Source organism: Mobula hypostoma, chromosome 6 (genome assembly GCF_963921235.1).
Source record: "Mobula hypostoma chromosome 6, sMobHyp1.1, whole genome shotgun sequence".
Taxonomy (NCBI): Eukaryota; Metazoa; Chordata; class Chondrichthyes; order Myliobatiformes; family Myliobatidae; genus Mobula; species Mobula hypostoma.
The window spans coordinates 143811390-143834910 of NC_086102.1; the positions used below are offsets into that span (position 1 = coordinate 143811390).

General features: G+C 42.1%; 1 protein-coding gene across 5 annotated transcripts in view; it reads right to left on the reverse strand.

The window, feature by feature from the left end:
• Positions 1 to 1170: 1170 nt before the first annotated feature.
• Positions 1171 to 23521, reverse strand: part of dbr1 (debranching RNA lariats 1) — a 29848-nt gene continuing 7497 nt past the window's right edge. For all 5 annotated transcript variants that reach the window (XM_063051904.1, XM_063051900.1, XM_063051905.1 and 2 more), the window contains 4 exons: positions 20644 to 20868; positions 14279 to 14359; positions 5294 to 5439; positions 1171 to 4352 (listed from right to left, as the gene is read on the reverse strand). In XM_063051904.1, the coding sequence (XP_062907974.1) occupies positions 3665 to 4352; positions 5294 to 5439; positions 14279 to 14359; positions 20644 to 20868 (1140 nt within the window). In that variant the 3' untranslated portion in view covers positions 1171 to 3664. The remainder of the gene's footprint in view (positions 4353 to 5293; positions 5440 to 14278; positions 14360 to 20643; positions 20869 to 23521) is intronic.

Sequence of the window (23521 nt, forward strand, 5' to 3'; positions counted from 1 at the left end):
ATTATACAGTGGATTTTGGTTAATCGGGGCAACCTCTTATTTGGGACAACTCTTAAAGAACAAAAACAAATCAAGACAATAGCCAGGATTCCCTTCATTTATTTGGGACACTATGCCACTTGCTACAATTGGGGCAGCAAAAACAGTGCACTGTGGTTAGTATGAACAGTTGCACACTCATGCTATGTTATGTATTTGCATAATGTGTAGTTCTTTAATTATGTCAGGAACTGATAAAAATAAATTCTTGGTTATTGGGAAAACTGTTAAACATCAATGTTTTAAGGGCCTAAGAATGGATAGTTTACCAATTGATGAATTCCTCCATTGTTAACCATTACAAATACAGTTTTGTAGTACTACAGTAATATCAGTAGTGCTCTAATTTGTTCTGTATTTCATTAAATACATCATTTGTTACTCAGCTAAATAGTAATTTGTCTTTTTTTAAAAATATCTTTTTAACTATTCCCGTGAAAATTCAGAGAATTGGGGGAGTTGCTTAATAGGATCAAAATGTACTGGTCCCGCTGTGTCCCAATTAACCAGAATTCACCCTATTATATAATTATTGTAATTTATCTATTTATTTATTGAGATACGGCGTGAAGTAGTCCCTTCAAGCCATGCTTCCCAATCCCCTGATTTTACCGAAGCCTAATCACAGGGCAATTTACAATGACCAATTAACGTGCCAACTGGTATGTCTTTGTACTGAGAGAGGAAACCACAGCATCTGGTGGAAACCCACAGGGAGAATGTACAAATCCTTACAGGCAGTGGCGGGATTTGAACCCGGGTCTCCTGTACCGTAAAGCGTTGTGCTAACCACTACTCCACTATGCTGCCCTCTTATAGTTTTCATAATTATGCATTACAATGTACTGGCAGTGATACTAAATCTAATTCTGATTCAAACAACAGAACTGTCACATGTGAAGCTAAGCTCCAATTATTATCATCCCTCATTTTAACTCTCTTGTGCCAATTTGATGATCTGGACGGTTAAGGTTTAAAATTAGGAACACCCAGTTGCAACAAAACATTTGTGAACCCTTTGCAGTTACCTGGTTTTCTGTATTAAGTATTCATAAAATTTTGTCCAATTTTCTTCCAAGTCACAATAATAGACAAACACAATCTGCCTAAATTAATAGTGAACACGACCAATTGTACTTTTCATGTCTTTATTGAACATACTAATTATTCACAGACCAGGCTAGAAAAAGTATGTGAACTCTTGTATTTAACAACTGGTAGAACCTATTTCAGCAGCAATAACCTCTACCAAATGTTTCCTGTAGCTGATGATCAGATTTACACAACAGCGAGGAAGAATTTTAGACCATTTCTCCATTTAAAAAAATTCAGGGTTCATCAATATTTCTGGGATACCTTGCAGGAACAGCCCTCTTCAGGTCATGCCACAGCATCTCAGTTGGGTTAAGGTCTGGACTCTGACTTGGCCATTCCAGAACACAAATTTTCTTCTTTTTAAACCACACTGTGGTTGATTACTCTTGTGTTTCGTTTCATTGTCTTGTTGCATCATCCAACTTCTATTAAGCTTACTCTGACATTCTCCAGTAAAATATTTTGATATAATTTTGATTTCATTCTTTCCTCAATGATTGCAAGATGTCCAGGTCCTTAGGCAGCAAAACAGTTCCAAACCATGAAGCTCCTTCCACCGTACTTCACCATTGGGATGAGGTTTTGGTGTTGGAAGTGCAGTGCCCTTTTTCCTCCAAACATAGTGGTGTGCATTTCTGCCAAAAAGTTCAACTTTTGTCTCATCTGTCCACAGAACATTGTTGTGGAACATCCAGGCGGTCTTTTGCAAACTTGAGGCGTGCAGCAATGTCTCAAGTTTGGAGAGTAGTTGTTTCCTCTGTGGTGTCTTTCCATGAACACCATTCTTGTTCAGTGTTTTTCTTATAGTGGACACATGAACAGAGACTTTAGCAAGTTCTAGAGATTTCTGCAGGTCTTGCTGTTACCCTTGGGTTCTTTTTCACCTCCTTCAGGATTGTACATTGTGCTGTTGGGGTAATCTTTGCAGGATACCCATTACTAGGGGGAGAATAGCAACAGTATTGAATTTGCTCCATTTGTAGACTTACTGTTATTGTGGACTGAGGAACACTTGAACCTTTAGAAGTACTTTTGCAGCCTTTTCCAGCCTCATGCATCTCTACAGTTCTTCTAAGGTTCTCTGAAAGTTGTTTTGATCGAGGCATGGCACACATAAATAAATCTTTCTTGAGTAGAGCAGACTGTGTCAGTAACCTGACTTTGTGTGTCTTTTTTTTATATGACAGGGCACCTCTACAACTCACCCCTCCATGATCTACACCTCCAATCTTATCTCACTGATTCGAACACCTGACTTTACATAGCTTTTATAGAAGGCATTACTGCAGAGGTTCACTTACTTTTTTGAACCTAGACAGTGATTATTTAAATGGTGTACTCAGTATTGACAAGTAGTACAATTGTCTGTGTTACTAGTTTAGGCAGATTGAGTTTGTCAATTTTTGTGACTTAAATGAATATCAAACCACATTTTAACAGTAATTAATGCAGAAAACCAGGTAATTGCAAAGGGTTCACAAACTTTTTCTTGCTACTAACAAATTCACTGAAAGATATTAGGAAAGAAGTGAAGACATTAAACAATTTCATACTTAAGTGGAAACAAATCTTTTTTACAAACTTTCACAAATATTCTATTTTTGTTTGACTATTTACCATTTTGTAAGTAATGGAGGAAGCATGTCAGCCATTTATTGACAGAGATTTACCATGAGACAAAATAAACAAACTAAAATTCAGTTTCTATAAACACTAATATTTTGTTAAGTCTTAGTACATGACTTTAACAGTGATCAGGTTAGCTCATGAATAAAGAGTTGAGTACATTAAAATGGTACTGAATTAGGTAGTATGTTGGAAAAGGTTAATTACAGATTGACAGCACCAATTGATTCAGATTCCTCTGGCTAGAGAAGGGAAAAAAGTCAACGACAGGGCCAGAATAAAGAATATTGAATGTAAAGCAAGTGTAGTGGGGACTTTGTTTTTGAAACTCATTTTAAATATCCACAATTCTAAAAACTTGACAGACAAGGCTACTTAAAAGCAAATTTAAAAGTAGCCAGTTGAATTTCAATACAAAATCTTAACATTGACAAATTTTGAAACATTATAGGGTTCTGTTTTAGAAGAGGAAAACAGACTAAAAGCTTAAAATGGCTAAGAAGAAAATCAGACCAAAGGATCAATGAACAAATTATCATTGTGGAAAATAATTCCAGGCTAAGACTCATCTGAAAAGTATACGCTTTTAGAAATATTGCATTAGATGGCAACTATGGTTACCTATATTCTCCACACGGAATAACACCTTAAAAAAAATCAATGTCCTTAAGATTTAGACTGTCTACCTGTTAACATGTAGATCAACTGACAGAGGACCAATGTATGCATTAAATGTATTTTTATTGTTGAAAATAAATTGTATTCCTACATTGTGTGCCCAGCTATGTCCATTTTTAAAACAAACCCTATGCTGATTATATTCTAATTCCTATATGTCATTCTTAAAAACTCATTGTGCATAAAAGCTGCTGCTCCTGAAGTCCAACATCGTAAACGTATCTCTTTATTCATTATCTTCATTTCCGTCAAGCTGTGTGTGGTATATACTCTGGTTGCGCCTCTTAATTAGTTTTATTCCACTGCTTCCATTCTCATGCTCATTACTAATTCGCTTCACAGCCTTTGTGCGTGTACTCTTTCCTTCTCCCTCAGTCATGCTGCTATCTCCAGATCTGTCCAGTTCCTCATTTGCAGAGTCCTGCGTCTCATCAGATGACACAATCATAGAATCAGGGAGATCCCTCACATCGGAGAAATTTGCTGATGAGTCTGTGAATGGATGATCTGGGGAAGGTTCTATGGAATGTGTGCTGAGCTCTCCATTATCATCAACATCATCATCCAGTGTTATTTCATCTGGATTAATGGAGGAAGAAAGTCCAGAAGTATCAGTGTTATAATCACTGGGCTCCTCTGAATTATCGGCACCATCCATATCATCTTCTTCCTCTCCCTCTATGAGGCCCTCGTCTTCCATGTATTTCACCTTGGCATTCAGATCAACGAGACCAAAGGTGGCACAGAACTCAGTTGTCTGAGGGTTAATCAAATGGACAGGTTCTCTTGATTTCTGTGGGTTTGCTGGATCATAGACAGGGACTGTAGGACTAAAATTATTGGGGATTTGGAGATCATGACTTTGCTGTTCCAACAGTTCTGTTATGTCTTCTTCAGACACACTATAGTCCCATCTGCATCAGAACAGAAATAATCAGTTACTTAGTATCTTAGATTATGAATGCATTGTAAAAATATGCACACATACACAGATCTCTGAATAATCAGACTGATATTAACCTCATTTTATCAGGTAAGATTAAAATTCAGTCTCCAAGTGGCAGTGTACTCTATTCAAATACAAGAATCAAGATGTTAGCACTTAAACCAGGCCCCTGATTTTAGGCAGTAATGATCAAGATGCACTGCATTCAAAGCTTGAGGAAGACTCTTACAAAAGGGAAGGAAGAGTCAATGTAATAATTTAAAGACAATTCTTCTTTTGTGAACTACCGCTTCAAATTTAATTTGTTTCAGCTATCCGAATGTAGAGCGTTCCTATGAAACCGTTCGTAAGCCGAAATGGCGTAAAGCGAAGAAGCAATTACCATTAATTTATATGGGGAAATTTTTGAGCGTTCCCAGACCCAAAAAATAACCTACCAAATCATACCAAGTAGCACATAAAACCTAAAATAACACTAACATATAGTAAAAGCAGGAATGATATAATACACAGCCTATATAAAGTAGAAATAATGTATGTACAGTGTAGTTTCACTTAACATAATCGGGAAGTTTGAGCCAAAATCGATTTGTCAAAAAAAAAAAAAAAAAAAAAAATCGGCACGTACATGCACGTCACGCATGCATACGTATACGCATTCGCACATCACGCATGTGCACACACCTGCCCGCACAAGGCTTCACGGTCATGGTAGCCTTTCTCGGGGTAAACACAAGTTTAAAGCGAGTGTCTTTTTTCGTAAAAGCGAAAACCCTCTTTTGGAAAGTGGGGGACACCTGGTATGTACATTTCATGTTATTCTTACATGTTCAGCAGTAAAATATGTAGTTCTGAAACCTGATTTCCCCCCCCCCCACAAAAAAAAACAAACATTTGAGAGTGACTTACTTTGCATACAGGCTGTTATTTTCTGGCATGTTCCATGTTTTAGGTGTAACATTAATCAAATCATTGGTTGCTTTTAGAATGGCCAGCCACTCAGAATCATACTCCAGGTGATCAGAAGCATTTGGGTCATGTTGTATCTCCACAACCTAAATCAGAAGATGAAAGGAAAATGATTGAAAATGCAACCTAAATTTAGCAAAATTAGAAACCAAGCCAAATGCCTAAAACAAAACCTAACAAAATATTATCTTTACAATTATGTCAATTGAAAGCAGTAGTTTTTAAGTATTAAAGAAAAACAACTTGAGGGACAAGTCTTCCAGCTAAAAGGGTCTGAGTTTCAAACATGCAATTGTGCAGGAAGTCCAAGGTGCCAGATACAGGCACACATGACCTCTGGATCTGTATGTACCTGGGCAGTGAATCCGACTACGTTGTGCATCCAGCTTTTTACCAAAGACTGACCACCCCACAGCCCCTCCCCACCTCAAGTCAAGTCATCAGTTTTTGTTATCATTTCGACCATAACTGCTGGTACAGTACACAGTAAAAACAAGATGACATTTTTCAGGACCATGGTGCTACATGAACAATACAAAAACTACACTGACCTACGTAAAACAACACAAAACGACACTAGACTACAGACCTACCCAGGACTGCATAAAGTGCACAAAACAGTACAGGCATTACAATACATAATAAACAGGACAATAGGCACAGTAGAGGGCAGTAGTTTGTTGTCAGTCCAGGCTCTGGGTATTGAGGAGTCCGATGGCTTGGGGGAAGAAACTGTTACATAGTCTGGTCGTGAGAGCCCGAATGCTTCGGTGCCTTTTGCCAGATGGCAGGAGGGAGAAGAGTTTGTATGAGGGGTGCGTGGGGTCCTTCATAATGCAGTTTGCTTTACGGATGCAGCGTGCGGTGTAAGTGTCTGTAATGGCAGGAAGAGAGACCCCGATGATCTTCTCAGCTGACCTCACTATCAGTTGCAGGGTCTTGCGATCCGAGATGGTGCAATTTCCCAACCAGGCCGTGGTGCAGCTGCTCAGGATGCTCTCAATACAACCTCTGCAGAATGTGGTGAGGATGGTGGAGTGGGAGATGGACTTTTCTCAGCCTTCGCAGGAAGTACAGATGCTGCTGGGCTTTCTTTGCTATGAAGCTGGTGTTGAGGGACCAGGTGAGATTCTCCGCCAGGTGAACACCAAGAAATTTGGTGCTCTTAACGATCTCTACGGAGGAGTCGATGCTCAGCGGAGAGTGGTTGTTCCGTGTCCTCCTGAAGTCAACAACCATCTCTTTTGTTTTGTTCACATTCAGAGACAGCTTGTTGGCTCTGCAACAGTCCATTAGCTGCTGCACCTCCTCTCTGTATGCTGACTCATCGTTCTTGCTGATGTGACCCACCACAGTTGTGTCATCGGCGAACTTGATGATGTGGTTCGAGCTGTGTGTTGCAGCGCAGTCGTGGGTCAGCAGAGTGAACAGCAGTGGACTGAGCAAACAGCCCTGGGGGGCCCCCGTGCTCAGTGTGATGGTGTCGGAGATGCTGCTTCCGATCTGGACTGACTGGGGTCTCCCAGTCAGGAAATCTACGATCCAGTTGCAGAGGGAGGTGTTCACGCCCAGTAGGCTCAGCTTTCCAATCAGTTTCTGAGGAATGATTGTGTTGAATGCTGAACTGAAGTCTATGAACAGCATTCCAACGAACGTGTCTTTTTTGTCCAGGTGGGTTAGGATCAGGTGGAGAGTGATGGCAATGGCGTTGTCTGTTGAACGGTTGGGACGGTACGCGAACTATAGGGGGTCCAGTGAGGGGGGCAGCAGGGTCTTGATGTGCCTCATTATGAGCCTCTCGAAACACTTCATGATGATGGATGTGAGTGCGACGGGACGGTAGTTATTGAGGCAGGACACTGAAGACTTCTTCGGCACGGGGACGATGGTGGTGGCCTTGAAGCACGTAGGAACAACGGCGCTGCTTGGGAGATGTTGAAAATGTCAGTGAGAATCTCAGCTAGCTGGTCTGCACATCCTCTAAGCACTCTGCCAGGAATATTGTCCGGTCCAGCAGCCTTCCGTGGGTTGACCCTGCACAGGGTTCTCCTCACATCAGCCACGTTAAGACATAGCACCTGGTCGTTTGGAGGAGGGGTGGTCTTCCTCGCCGCCATGTTATTTTCCACCTCAAAACCTCCATTCCTGCCTCAGGATCATCGATCCTGTGGAAAAGTTAGTCCAGGTCTTGAGCTACTCTACTTTGACACAGAACCTAGAACAGTACAGCACATCACAGGCCCTTCAGCCCACAATGTTGTGCCCACCCTCAAACCCTGCCTCCCAAATAACCCCCCACCTTAAATTCCTCCATATACCTGTCTAGTAGTCTCTTAAACTTCACTAATATATCTACCTCCACCACTGACTCAGGCAGTGCATTCCACGCACCAACCACTCTGAGTAAAAAACCTTCCTCTTGAACTTCCCACCCCTTACCTTAAAGCCATGTCCTCTTGTATTGAGCAGTGGTGCCCTGGGGAAGAGGCTCTGGCTATCCATTCTATCTATTCCTCTTAATATCTTGTACACATCTATCATGTCTCCTCTCATCCTCCTTCTCTCCAAAGAGTAAAGCCCTAGCTCCCTTAATCTCTGATCATAATCCATACTCTCTCAACCAGGCAGCATCCTGGTAAATCTCCTCTGTACCCTTTCCAATGCTTCCACATCCTTCCTATAGTGAGGCAACCAGAACTGGACAAAGTACTCTAAGGGTGGCCTAACCAGAGTTTTATAGAGCTGCATCATTACATCGCGACTCTTAAACTCTATCCCTCGACTTATGAAAGCTAACACTCCATAAGCTTTCTTAACTACCCTATCTACCTGTGAGGCAACTTGCAGGGATCTGTGGACATGTACCCCCAGATCCCTCTGCTCCTCGTATCCTGCCATTAATTATTTGCTAATATTTCAAGGATAATTATGTAAGTCTATCTGAAAAGTTTTTAAATGATTCTGACTATCAAAGACAATTAAAAACTGTTCAAAGGTATTTGCCAGTGTTATGTTAGGTTAAGGATATGTTATAGAGACTTCACTGATTGGTACCTTCTCCACTTATGAGACAGGTGAGGTATCAGAGGATTGGAGGATAGCCAATGTTGTTCTGCTGTTCAGGATGTTATAGGCCAGTGAACCTGACCTCGATAATAGGAAAGTTATTAGAAGGTATTCCGAGGGACCAGATAGATAGATATACACACACATATTAGGTATGTATGTATGTATTTGGATAGACATGGACTGATTAAGGATAGTCAACATGGTTTGGTGCATGGTAGGTCATATCTAATCAATTTTCTGGAGCTTTTTGAGAAAGTTACCAAGAAAGTTAACAAAGGCAAGACACTGGATCTTGTCTGCATGGATTTCAGCAAGGCATTTGACAAGGTTCTGCCTGGGAGGTTGGTCAAGGTGGTTCAGTTGCTCGGCATTCAAGATGAGATAGTAAATTGAATTAGAGATTGGCTTTGTGGGAGAAGCCAAAGAGTGGTAGTAAATGGTTGCCTCTAACTAGTGGAGTGCCACAGGGATCACCGCTGGGTCCATTGTTCTTTGTCATCTATATCAATGACTTGGATGATAATGTGATTAACTAGATCAGCAGTCCCCAACCACCGGGCCGCAAGGAAACCTTTCCTCATTCCCTGTCACGCCCACTGTTCAGCCATTACACATGCAAGGTCATTACCCGCGCGTCATCCATGTCAGCGCGGGGAAGAGCAACTCCTCGAGCTTGCAAATGACGGCGGGCTGAAAAGTATGTTTGATATAACATCTCTGCCGGCATTCCGGATCAAAGTCAAGGCTAAATATCCTGAGATAGCCACAAAAGCACTGAAAACGTTGCTTCCATTTCCAACATATCTCTGCAAAGCGAGGTTTTCTGCAATGAATGCAACGAAAACTAAATTGCGGAATAGACTGGACACAAGGAACCCCCTTCGAGTATCACTGTCTCCCATCACCCCTCAATAGGACCGTATTGTTGCAGGGAACAAGCCCAGGGCTCCCACTGATTCAGCGATATTGGTGTGTTGCAATGATTTTATATGTTCATATGGGGAAAATATGTGCTGTGTGTTTAATATCCAACTGTTACTTAAAATGTTATGATACTATTGACTTATAAAACCATATAACAATTACAGCATGGAAACAAGCCATTTCTGCCCTTCTAGTCTGTGCCGAACGCTACTCTCACCTCGTCCCACCGACCTGCACTCGGCCCATAACCCTCCATTCCTTTCCTGTCCATACCTGGAGTATTGTGTGCAGTTTTGGTCCCCTAATCTGAGGAAAGACATCCTTGCCATAGAGGGAGTACAAAGAAGGTTCACCAGATTGATTCCTGGGATGGCAGGACTTTCATATGAAGAAAGACTGGATGAACTGGGCTTGTACTCGTTGGAATTTAGAAGATTGAGGGGGGATCTGATTGAAACGTATAAAATCCTAAAGGGATTGGACAGGCTAGATGCAGGAAGATTGTTCCCGATGTTGGGAAAGTCCAGAACGAGGGGCCACAGTTTGAGGATAGAGGGGAAGCCTTTTAGGACCGAGATTAGGAAAAACTTCTTCACACAGAGAGTGGTGAATCTGTGGAATTCTCTGCCACAGGAAACAGTTGAGGCCAGTTCATTGGCTATATTTAAGAGGGAGTTAGATATGGTCCTTGTGGCTACGGGGGTCAGGGGGTATGGAGGGAAGGCTGGGGCGGGGTTCTGAGTTGGATGATCAGCCATGATCATAATAAATGGCGGTGCAGGCTCGAAGGGCCGAATGGCCTACTCCTGCACCTATTTTCTATGTTTCTATATACCCATCCAATTTTTCTTTAAATGATAATATCGAACCTGCCTCTACCACTTCTACTAGAAGTTCATTCAACACTTACTTCAAGCTCCCCTGTCCTCCCCGATAATTGATTTATCACTATATTCATGTGAGGAAAATATGGGCTGTATGTTTAATATTAAATTCGTTAGATAAACCCTTTTAGAAATGAAATTGAGTGTATTAGCCACTTATCAACTATATTCCGGTCGTGATTAACACTCCACCCTCCGAACAGAATCGCCAAAAACGATTTGTAGGGGGGGGGGGGGGGAAAAAAAAAAATCGGCACGTACACTCATGTGCACTGGTGCCAGCACATGGCTTCATGGACATTGTAGTCTTTCTCGGGGTAAACAACGTACTTGACTGCTACTCTTGTCTGTTGGCAACCCTACCCTCACTGCCACCCGGTCGATCGGTCCACAAGAATATTGTCAATATTACACCAGTCTGCAGTGCAAAAAAAGGTTGGGGACCCCTGAACTACACCAAGATTGGGGGTGTAGCGGACAGAGAGGAAGGCTATCATAGCTTGCAGCAGGATCTGGAGCATCTGGAATTTAATGCAGACATATTTGTGACGTTGCACTTTGGTAGGACCAACCAGGGTAGAATCAGATTTAATGTCACTGGCATACGTCATGAAATTTAACTTAGCGGCAGCAGTACAATGCAACACATGACAATATTATAGAAAAAAATAAGTAAATCAACTACAGTAGGTATATATGTGTACATTACATAGTTAAAATAGTGCAAAAACAGAAATAATAAAAGTGATGTCATGTTCATGGGGGTCAATGTCTATTTTGGAATCAGGTGGCAGAGATGAAGAAGCTGTTCTTGAATCGCTGAGTATGTGCCTTTGGACTTCTGTACCTCCTTCCGGACGGTTACAGTAAGATGGGGGCATGCCCTGAGTGATGGGGGTTCTTAATAATGGACGCCACCTTTCTGAGGCACCGTTTCTTGAAGGTGTCCTGGATACTATGGAGACTAGTTGCCATGATGGAGTTATAGCTTCTGTAGCTACTTTTGATCCTGTGCAGTAGCACCCACACCCCCCCGCCCCATTCCAGGCAGTGATGCAGTCTGTCAGAAAGCTCTCTACAGTACACCTGTAGAAGTTTAGAGTGTTTTAGGTCAGGGGTCCCCAAACTTTTTTGTACTGCGGACCGGTTTAATATTGACAATATTCTTACGGACCGGCCAACCTGGGGGGTGGGGGGGTAGGGTTGCCAACGGAGAAGAGTAGCAGTCAAATACATTGTGTTTACCCCAAGAAAGACGACCATGACCATGAAGCGTTGCGCAGGCACTAGTGCGCATGTGTGTACGTGCCGATTTTTTCCTACAAATCGTTTTTGGCAATTCTGTTCGGGGGGGGATGGGGGGGGGTTTAATCACGACCGGAATACAGGTGATAAGTGGTTAATACACTCAATTTCATTTCTAAAAGGGTTTATCTAACGAATTTAATATTAAACACAGTGCACATTTTCCTTGCATGAATATAGTGGTAAGTCAATTATCAGGGGAGGACAGGGGAGCTTGAAGTAAGTGTTGAACGAATTGTTGAATGAAGTGTTGAAAGAAAAATTGGATAGGTATACAGACAGGAAAGGAATGGAGGGTTATGGGCTGAGTGCAGGTCGGTGGGACTAGGTGAGAGTAGCGTTCGGCATGGACTAGAAGGGCAGAGATGGCTTGTTTCCGTGCTGTAATTGTTATATGATTATATAAGTAAGTCAATAGCATCATAACATTTTAAGTAACGATTGGATATTAAACAGACAGCACATATTTTCCCCGTATGAACATATAAAATTATTGCAACACACCAATATCGCTGAATCAGTGGGAGTCCTGGGCTTGTTTTCCAGCAACAAAACGGTCCTATTGAGGGGTGATGGGAGACAGCGATACTCGAACGGGGTTCCTTATGTCCAGTCTATTCCGCAATTTAGTTTTTGTTGCATTCATTGCAGAGATATGTTGGAAATGGAAGCAACGTTTTCAGTGCTTTTGTGGTTATCTCAGGATATCTAGCCTTGACTTTGATCCAGAGTGCCGACAGAGATGTTATGTCAAACATACTTTTCAGCCCGCCATCATCTGCAAGCTCGAGGAGTTGATCTCCTGCCCGCGCTGACATGGACGACGCGCGGGTAATGACCTCGCGTGCGTTCAAGCTCAACAGTGTGTGACAGGGAATGAGGAAAGGTGCAGCTGACTCATATCACCAAATCATATCGTTTCCTCGCGGACTGGTAGCGCATGCTTTGTGGCCCGGTGGTTGGGGACCGCTGTTTTAGGTGGCAATATCTCCTCAAACCCCCTCCAAATGAAATATACCCACTGTCTTGCCTTCTTTATAGCTAAATCATTATGTTGGGACCAGGTTAGATCCTCAGAGATACTGACACCCAGGAACTTGAACTTGCTCTCTCTCTCTCTACTTCTGATCCCTCTATGAGGATTGGTTTGTGTTCCCTCGTCCTCCCCTTTCTGAAGTCCACAATCAGCTCTTCGGTCTTAGTAATGTTGAGTGCAAGGTTGTTGTTGCGAAACCACTCAACTAGCTGGTTTATCTCACTCCTGTGCGACCTCTCTCCACTTCGTTCTATCATCAGCAAATTTATAGATGGCATTTGACCTATGCCTAGCCACGCGTCATGGGTATAAAGTAGAGCAGTGGGCCAAGTACATTTTCCTGAGGTGCTCCACTGCTAATCATCAACAAGGAGGAAACATTACCAATCCGCATAGATCGTGGCTTTCCATTTAGGAAGTTGAATCCCATTGCAGAGAGAGGTCAGGGCCCAGGTTCTGTAGCTTATCAATCAGGACTGTAGGAATGATGGTGTTAAACACTGAGCTATATTCAATGAACAGCATCCTGATACAGGTGTTTGTATTGTCCAGCTGATCTAAAGCCATGTAGAGCCATTAAGACTGCAACTGCTGTAGACTTATTGTGGCAATAGGGAAACTGTAGTGGGTTCGGGTCTGGTTCCAGATCCCCGCTGAGGTAGGAGATGATTCTAGGTCTTGCACATTGAATGGCAGGGCACTGAGGAGTGTGGTAGAACAAAGGATTCTAGGAATACAACTCCTTAATTCATTGGAAGTGGCAGCACAGATAGAAAAGGCTGTAAAGAAAACTTTTGGTACGTTGGCCTTCATAAGTCTAAGTACTGATTACAGGAGATGGAATGTTATGTTGAAGTTGTACAAGACATTGGTGAGGCCTAATTTGGTGTATTGTGTGCAGTAGTGGTCACCTATCTACAATAAAGATGTAATAAGGTTGAAAGTGTACAGAGAAAATTTAAAGGATGTTGCCGGGTCTGGAAGACAAGTTACAAGGAAAGATTGAATAGGTTAGAACTTTATTCTCTGGAATGTAGAAGATCAAGAGGAGATCTGATAAAGATATACAAAATTATGTGGAGTACAGACAGGGTAAATGCAAGCAGACTTTTCCCACTGAGGTTGAGTGGGCCTACAACCAGAAGTCATGGGTTATGGGTGAAAGATAAAAAGTTTAAGGGGAACATGATTAGAAACTTTTTCACTCAGAGGGTAGAGAGCGTAGAACGACTTGCCAGCACAAGTGATGCATCCAAACTTGATTTCAACAGTTGAGAGAAGTTTGGATAGGTACATAGATGGTAGGGGTATGGAGGGCTATGGACTCAGTGCAGGTTGATAGGAGTAGGTTATTTAAATGGTTTGGCACTGACTAGATGGGCCAAAAGGCCTGTTGCTGTGCTGTACTTTTCTATGACATCTTTGGGTTTTCAAGGTCAGTTAAACTGGCCTTCTGAAACTGGACACCTCTGGAGGCAAAACTGAGCAGCAAACTGGGCCCAGCATAATCTGTCTCAATAAACTTTACATCATCTATATTGCATTTCACTTCTGACATTCTGAACAAGGATATATGAACGCTTAAATTTACCTATTCTTTCAAAATAGCAGAAGTGGAAAGGTACGGGTCTTTCTGTTGGCTGACTGTTTCAATCCTTTGGACTGGTGGTATTATGAAACTTGCAATAGTATAGTACTGTACATTACCTGTAGAAAATCTCTGTGAGGAAGGCATTTATCCAGAGCCAAAAATTTTGTTGCCTTTGGTAGCTGCTCATCATCACTCTTCTGCAAGGAAACAAAAGAAAATGTTTAACCTCTTGACATTCAATGGCATTATCAACTCAACAAGACCCAACCATCAATAGTCACCATCATCCAGAAGCTCATTTGGACCAACTACACAAATAACATGGTTACTTCAAAACAGAGGCTGGGTATCAGGTAGTAAGCAACTTAGTTCCTGAAATCTCAAATGTTCCCAGTCTAAAAGACACAAGTTAGCAAAGTAACAGAATACTCGCCATTTGCTGAATGTGTAGCTCCAACAAATTGAAGCTAAACAACATGCAGGGCTATGTAGCCTACTGATTAGCACCATGGTCAATCTCTCCACTGGCTGCTTCCAATGCCTGCAGTGTGTACTATAAACAAAATGCACTACAGTTACTTACCCAGGATATTTTGACAGCTTTTCCCTAAAGTTCGGCAAGCAATTGAACACCATAACCTGAGATTCCCAAGATGCAACCTAATTTGGAACTGTATCTTTGGGCTTTCATTATCACTGGATTGAAACTCTGAAACTCCTTACTCAAGAACACTGAGGGAGTACTCTCTACAGAGGAATTGCAGCAGGTTAAGATGGTGGTTTCACTACATTTAAGGGCAATTTGGAATAAACAACAAATACTTGCCTCAGCACCTGTGCCTATATCTCCAAGAAGAAAGAATGAAGACAGACCAAAATCTAGATGTATATTCTACATCAAAAATAAAACAGAATGTGGAAGACACTCAGCAAGTCAGGAAGCACCTATAGAAAAGAGAAGCTTTGGATGTCTGATGAAGGGTGTTGGATCCAAAACGCTTCTTTCCACTGATGTAGCCTGCTCCACCGTGGTTCCCATTATTTTGTGTTTTTATTTCATATTTCCAATAGGTGTAATTATTTTTAAAGTTGGGCTGTATCAGGTTGGATCTATGTATACTTGTAACAAATTTACAGTAAGATTTGGCTTTGTCCAATTTGAAATATTCTCTGTCGATTGATGTTCTTGTGAAACTGACATTTGTCTATTTTTTATTATTATTTTCTGTATACAACAACACGGAGTTGGTTGCTATCCTCTTAGTCTTGATTGCCAGACTCTTTAAGACCTGGTTGTGACGCCATGTGTATCTACCTTGTGTAAGGCTGGTTTTGCAGCTTGCCAGGATATGCTTGAGGGTTGCTGGAATTGGGCTGGGTCTTCACCAAGCTGGGTCTTCACCAAACGACTGCTGTGGATTTTTTGAGAGGGAAGCACATCTTATGAGAAAGCCAAGTCTGTTTGCTTCCATCTCTCATATGTCTTTCCAGCTGATTTTCCTTCTTTCCCACTGCATCCGTTTTAGCCAGGGAGACAGCCTTTGCACTTCTGTCTGATTCTTCTTGTCACCGCACTTCCTTGACAACCACTTTCCTTCGCTCTGGAATTGTGGCCTTGTGCCAGGTGGGTCCATTTGCTGTCAACCAAAGTTGCCCCTGTCCTGTTGGACTTGCCCCACAATGTCTCTATGCTTAAGGGCTGCTGTTGCTTGCTGCATCGCATTAGCTGGGGGTCCATTTCCACCCAGCTGATAAGGTCCGTGAAGCGTTACCTGATGGTCTTGTCACGACAGACTTCGAGTGTTATCTGTAGGCACACCTCAGAACATTTGAATTCTTCCATAGAGCCAGTGAAAAGTAGTTCAAGAACTCCTTTACCATAGAGGCTGATGTTACTGGCAGACCTTGCGACACCGAGCCACTTCTTCAAGAACAACTGATGGTTTGCTTGAGCTTCTTCATGGTTGTTAGTGGGACCTCGTAGTGCGAGGTCACATCACCCAGGGTAGAAGTCCAAGCTGTAAGCACCACAGCTTCAGTTTTCCAGGCAGCATTAACTTGTTGATGTAATCCAGGCCACTGGCAATGTGCTGCTTTAGTTGCTGCACCCACTTTGTCCGTGGAGCTGGAATTGTACCATCTACCCAGGCTTTTGACAGGCTGCTCAGACACTGTTGGAGTTAGGTCATCACCAATGAAGAACTTTATGTCTTTCAGCTTTCCCTTGACTATGGAGTTGCTCTGTGACTTACTGGGTTTGATTTTCATTCTGGCCCACTTGATGTTTTCCTGCAGCTTTCCAAGCAGTTGCTTGGTGCATGCTGAAGTAGTGGTCAGTGTTGTTATATTGTCCATGTACATCCTAATAGGGAGGAAGATGAAGTCCAGCACTACTTCTTTTTCCACCTACTACCCATCTTGAAGCCCTGATAATGACCTCCATGGCTACTGTGAAGGCCAGGGGTGATACAGTGCAACCTGCCATAATGTCTACTTCCAGTCTCTGCCATGTTGTGGTAAAATCTGCTGTTGTGAAGCACAATTGTGGCCTTCAAAGTACAACGTTACCAGTGTTGTGATGGGCTTTGGTATCTGGAAGGAGTCAAATGCTTCCCACAGGAGTGCATGGGGAATTGAGCTGAATGCATTGGCGAGGTCCAGGAAGATCACATAAAGATTTCTTTTGCCCTGCCTAGCTGCGTAGAGCTGGTGCCATATCACGCTTGTATGTTCCAAACTTTCACAGAACCCTGGAATTCCTGCTTTTTGTACAGACATGTCATTGTACTTGTTTTTCTTCAGGTAGCTGGCCAGCCTCTATTTCCATTATACTGAAGAAGATTTTCCTCTCTATGTTCAGAAGGCAGATTGGTCGAAACTGACCAATATTTTCTGCATCCTTTTATTTTGGCGTCAGGACACTGCCAGCCCTTCGCCATGCTTGGGTATTACTCACCTCTGCCACACTACCCTCATGAGCCGCCAGAGAAACTGCAAGATGTCCAGTGCATTCTTATCAAGCCTATATGGTACTCCATCAGGCCTGGGAGCAGATGCTGCTCCTGCGCATTGGATTGCCTTCTCCACTTCTCTCCATTTTGGAGGTTCAAAATCCGGGTGGCAGTATGGCATGGCTGGGTGGCTTACCAAACAACTTCAACCACTGCTAGGCCAAACTGGGTAATAGAAGCAGGTTTCCTTCTAAATTTCACCAAGTTGCTAAAAATTCAGTTATTCTGCAAAGTAATATTTCTTATTATCAACATCTTGGAAAATACAGCACACTGGAGTAATCTGTTGCTGATACTGAGTTGCACATTACCATGATCTCTTCAAAAAACTGAAGGGTAACATTAAATTTAGGCTGGTGGTGAATATTGATAGCTTGGGTTAAGGTGTTTGATGCTGCCGTGGTTGCTGAGCTTGGGATTTGTAGATGGTGTCTATTTCGATATGTTTATTTATGGAGTTATCAGAAGAGAACCATGCTTCTAAAAATTCTCATGACTGCTTCATGTTTGCCTGAGCCAGAACCACCGTGGTGTCCTTCTCAGTGACAGTGGATCACGTCCCCGTACCTCCAGTTTGTGTTCCCGTAAATGAGATGAGAGTTTACATTTTGTTTGGCTGACGTAGTTCAAGCTGCAGTCTCCACAAGTGACCCTGTACATCACATTGCTTTTGCCGGTTGCCTTTACTGGTACTTTGGTTTTCAAGAGAGAGCGTGGTTCTCTTCTGATAATTCCATAAACAAATATATTGAAATAGATGTCATCTACGAACCCCTAAGAGCCAAAGAAATGTGAGCCAATAGAGTTCAAAGGTCAACTGAAGGGGGTAGACAATCAGAATGGAGGCAAGCGAACAGGGATCTATACAAATGTGAGCACTCCGAGAGACACCAACAACTGCGCACTAAGGATGTCACCCTGACCGGTGATGAAACGTCTGCAAGCTAATTGGCAAGCTCGGCGAACACAGTAACATCAAACATCAATTTAAATCGTGATCCATACCAGCACAGTCAATAGTTAAAAATGCATTCCTCCCTCCAGTTGCTTGATTAAGGTTTCCCATACAGCAAATGCATGAATCCTAAATAAAATACTACATTTGTTTTACTGCAACCAATCAGTTGGCTTTGAAAATGGTGTTAGCAGACAGGTTTGTTTCCCACTTCAATATAACACCCCAAACAACCACCATTATATAAAGGGTAAAAGAGAGTTGACGGTAGATATAGAACCAAAAGAAAACGATGCTGGAGATATTGTAATGAGAAACGCAGAGATGGCAGAGGAACTGAACGTGTATTTTGCATCAGTCTTCACAGTATACAGGACATTCAAGAGTGTCAGAGAAGTGAACTATGTGCAGTGAAAATTACGACTCAGAAGGTGCTCAGGAAGCTTAATGGTCTGACGGTGGACAAATCTCCTGGACCTGAAGGAATGCACCCTCGGGTCTGAAGGAAGTAGCTGTAGAGATTGCGGAGACATTAACAAAGATCTTTCAAAAATCCATAGATTCTGGCATTGTACTGGATGACTGGAAAATTGTAAATATTACCCCGCTATTTAAGAAGGGTGGGAGGCAGCAGAAAGATGAGAGGCATTGATTGTGTGGATAGTCAGAGGCTTCTTCCCTGGGCTGATATGGTTAACATGAGAGGGCACAGTTTTAAGATGCTTGGAAGTAGGTGTAGAGGAGATGTCAGGGGTAAGTCTTTTTTAAAACGTAGAGAGTGGCAAGTGCGTGGAATGGGCTGCCGCTGATGGTGGTGGAGGCCGGTCCGATAGGGTCTTTTAAGAGACTCCTGGATAGGTACATGGAGCTCAGAAAAATAGAGGGCTATGGGTAACCCTAGGTAATTTCTAAAGTAAGTACATGTTTGGCATAGCATCGTGGGCTGAAGGGCCTGTATTGTGCTGTAGGTTTTCTATGTTTCTAAAGGAAACTATAGACCTGTTAGCCTGGCATCAGTGGTTGGGAAGTTGTTGGAATTGATTGTTAGGGATGAGATTATGGAATACCTAGAGGCACATGACAGGATAGGCCAAAGCAGCATGGTTTCCTGAAAGGAAAATCTTGCCTGACTAATCTACTGCAATTTTTTGAAGAAATTACAAGCAGGGTAAACAAAGGAGATGTGGTGTACTTGGATTTTCAGAAGGCCTTTGACAGGTGCCGCATATGAGGCTGCTTAGCAAGATAAGAGCCCATGGAATTACAAGGGAGTTACTAGCATGGGTGGAACATTGGCTGATTGGCAAAAAAGAGTGGGAATAAAGGGATCCTATTCTGGCTGGCTGCTAGTTACCAGTGGAGTTCCACAGGGGTCAGTGTTGGGACCGCTGCTTTTTACGAGGTATGTCAATGGGATTAATGGACTTGTGGCTAAACTTGTTGATGATACAAAGATAGGTGGAGGAGTGGGTAGTGTTGAGGAAACAGAGAGCCTGCAGAGAGACTTAGATAGTTTAGGAAAACAGGCAAAGTGGCAAATGAAATACGATGTTGAAAAGTGTATGGTCTGCACTTTGGTGGAAGAAATAAACCATAGAAACTACAGCACAGAAACAGGCCTTTTGGCCCTTCTTGGCTGTGCCGAACCATTTTCTGCCTAGTCCCACTGACCTGTAGTAGAAACCATAGAAACTACAATAGGCAGACTATTATTTAGATGGGGAGAGAATTCAAAATGCAGAGATGCAAAGAGACTTGGGAATCCTTGTGCAGGATACCCTAAAGGTTAACCTCCAGGTTGAGCTGGTGGTGAAGATGACAAATGCAATGTTGGCATTCATTTCTAAACATATAGAATATAAGAGCAGGAATGTGATGTTGAGGCTCTATAAGGCACACAAGACCACACTGTGTGCAATTTTGGGCTCCTTACTTTAGAAAGGACATACTGACATTGGAGAGGGTTCAGAGAAGATTCACGAGAATGATTCCAGGAATGAAAGGGTTACCTTATGAGGAATGCCTGGCAGCTCTTGGGCTGTATTCCCTGAAGTTCAGGAGAATGAAGGATGATCTTATAGAAACATTCCGAATGTTAAAAGGCCTGAACAGATTAGATATGGCAAAGTTATTTCCCATGGTAGGGGAGTCTAGGACAAGAGGGCAGACATCCATGTAGAACAGAAAGGCGGAGAAATTATTTTAGTCAGAGTGTGGTAAATCTGTGGAATTTGTTGCCACGAGTGGCTGTGGAGGCCAAGTCATTGGGTGCATTTAAGGCAGAGCTAGATAGGTTCTTCATTAGCCAGGGCACTAAAGGGTATGGGGAGAAGACAGGGGAATGGGGATGACTGGAAGAATTGGATCAGCCCATGATTGAATGGCAGAGCAGACTCGATGGGCCGAATGGCCTGCATCTGCTCCTATATCTTATGGTCTTATAGTCATTTCTATTTGTAGTAAGTGAATCATTAAGTGAAGGCACATGTTTATATTATTCCACCCCACCTCTTACCGGATGCTGCATCAAAGCTGCAAATTTCACATGTAGATGTGCTGCAAACCAATAGGAAGGCTTGAGGTGCTGCAGAAGCTCTGTGGCTGCAGGGCTTCCCAATGTATTGGCTTCTACCTCCGGGCGGAAAAAGGCCTTCTTTTTAAGAAGCTGTTTCTTGTTGCCATAATGATAGATACCTTGTGGCCAGTCATGTGAAAGGAATATGTCCATATGTTGTCTTAACTGAAAATTAAAGGAGTAAGAATGAGAAAATTACTTAAACTAATCACTACAATTAATGGAGAACAAGTAGTCATCAGGCCAGTTTATGACTAATCCTTTATTCTCTTAAACAAAAGTTTACATCAGAATTTTTTTTTTAAAAAAAGGACAGTTCTCCAGGTTATTTAGAATGGAGATCTGCATTATGAAAATCAAATACAGTTCATGAGAGTTCCTCCTGGTAAGCATGTCATTCATTTTTTCTTTGCACGCTGGACTGTATTGCAATCGTATTTGAAAATAACTTATCAAGGTTAGCATACTGCTTATGAATGGAAAACTTCTTGTTTGAAACCTGTGCAGCTAAAGTTATAGACCACCAACTGTCATTTAGTTATTGCTCTAAATCTAAAATGTTTTAGTTCACTAAGTAAATCAGTGATTTTGCTAACTAAAATGACCCTGTGCCCTTCAAAGGTGTGCATCTTGAATTAGTTGCAATTTTATACTTTGAAATTCAATCTATTGCAGACCATGTGTTAGCTTGTCATGATCAGATTTTTTTTTAATTGATGGAAAATGGAAGAAAACAACCCACTATCTTGAAATAAAATTAAATTTGTGGATCAGGTAGGCAAGTCTCAACTTGCTCCAATGGCATATTTAAGTATTTTGACGACACCACTATTGGCCAAATCAAAAGGCAGTGACGAATTAGCATATAGCACGGAGATTGACAATCTGGCTGAGAGGTGCCAGGGCAACTTCTTGCTCAACATCAGCAAAACCAAGGAACTAATTACTGACTTCAGGAAGTGGAAACTGGAGCCAGTCCTCAGAGGTTGAGAGGGTCATTGGTGTTATCATTTCAGAAGATCCGTCCTGGATCTAGCACACACGTGCCTTTACAAAGAAAGCATGGAAGCATCTCTACTTCCTTAGAAATTTGCAAAGATTTGGTCTGTCATCTAAAACTTGGACAAACTTCTGTAAGCATGGTGGAAAGTATACTGACATGGCCTGGTATGGAAACACCAACGCTCTTGAATGGAAAAGCCTACAGAAAGTAGTGGATACAGCCCAGTCCATCTCAGGTAAAGCCCTCCTCACCACTGAGCACATCTACACGGAGCACTGTCGCAGGAAACCAGTATTCATCATCAAATATGGTGCCAGCGAACGACGATTCCTTGAGTGACATCTTTCAGATAGCCAATTATTTCACCTTCTCTTCTGCTTGTTCTTTTTGTCTTAATTGTATTACGGAAACTGTTGGAGCCAGTGATGTGCAGTACGGAATTCAACTGCATGATCTAGCGCTCTGCTGTGATCACAGAGGACTGGGAATATGTGCTGCCTCGTGGAGAAAATTGGAGATGGGGTCTGAAGAGGACCGAGAACACGAGCTGCCTCATGGAAAAGAACAGAAATGGGGAGCAGTGTCATGAATGATTCCATTTCGAAGTGTCAAGGAAGAATGAAGCATCGAGGTGAATGCAGAGGTCAGCAGTCACTCTCAACCAAGGCCACAGAGTGATGCCGGTCAGTAGCCAGGTTGGTGGAGTTCAGACCTGGTTTGGCAGTCGTTCTTCACGGAAGGACTAAGTTTGTGCGGCCATTTTGCTTGAATGTTGTCACAAGGATGTTTTTGATATTCTGAGATATTTATGTAATATTGTACTTTATATTGGTCTCCTTCAGCATTCAGTGTTTTCTTGCTTGTTGCCAATCGGCAGGCAGGCAATATGTTACTTTTTGTACTTTTACTGTTCAGTTTTGTGAAGGAGGGGGTTGGGGGTTTTGATACTCAGCTGCCATTTTCCATGTGGGCGATCTGTGAGTTTTTTTTGTATGAGGGTGGGAATTTAGAGGCTTTGTTTCTTTTTTTTTCTTTTTCGTGCGGAGGGGGGAGGAGTTGATGTCGTTTCTTTCAACAGCTTCCATGGGTTTTCTGCATTTCATGGCTACTTGAAGATGACTATCAGAGTTGTATTGTACATACATACTTTGACAATAAAATTAACCTTTTGAACAGTTTTTTTTTAAAAAAGGGATATCCATCATCCAGGCCACGCTCTCTTCTTGCTGCTGCCATCAGGAAGGTGGTACAGCAGCCTCGGGACTCACACCACCAGTTTGTGCAACAGTTATTATCCCTCAACCATCAGGCTTCTGAACCAGAGGTTATAACTTCATTCATCCCATCAATGAACTGTTTCCAAAACCTATGGACAGACTTTTAAGTACTCTTCATCTCATGTTCTCAATATTTATTACTATTTCTGTGTTTTTTTTCCTTTTTGTATTTGCACATTGGTTGTCCTGTTGGGTGCCGTCTTTCACTGATTCTATTGTATTTCTTGTATTTATTGTGAATGCCTGGAAGAAAGTGAATTTGAGGATTGTATATATCGCGATATATTTACTTTGATAATAAATTTACTTTGAACATGAGACCATCTGCATCATTAAACAAGGATCATAATCAACTCACAGCTATCCAATGACACAAAAGACAACCTTAAAAAAATACAAAATATTTTCCTCATATTCAAACCCATTTCCTTGTCCTTGATTAGCACTAGCATCACTTGTTCCTTTGAATTGCTACTTATTTGGCAACAGATAAGCAAGTTCAATACAATTCAACTACGGGTAAGATGCCGAATTGAAC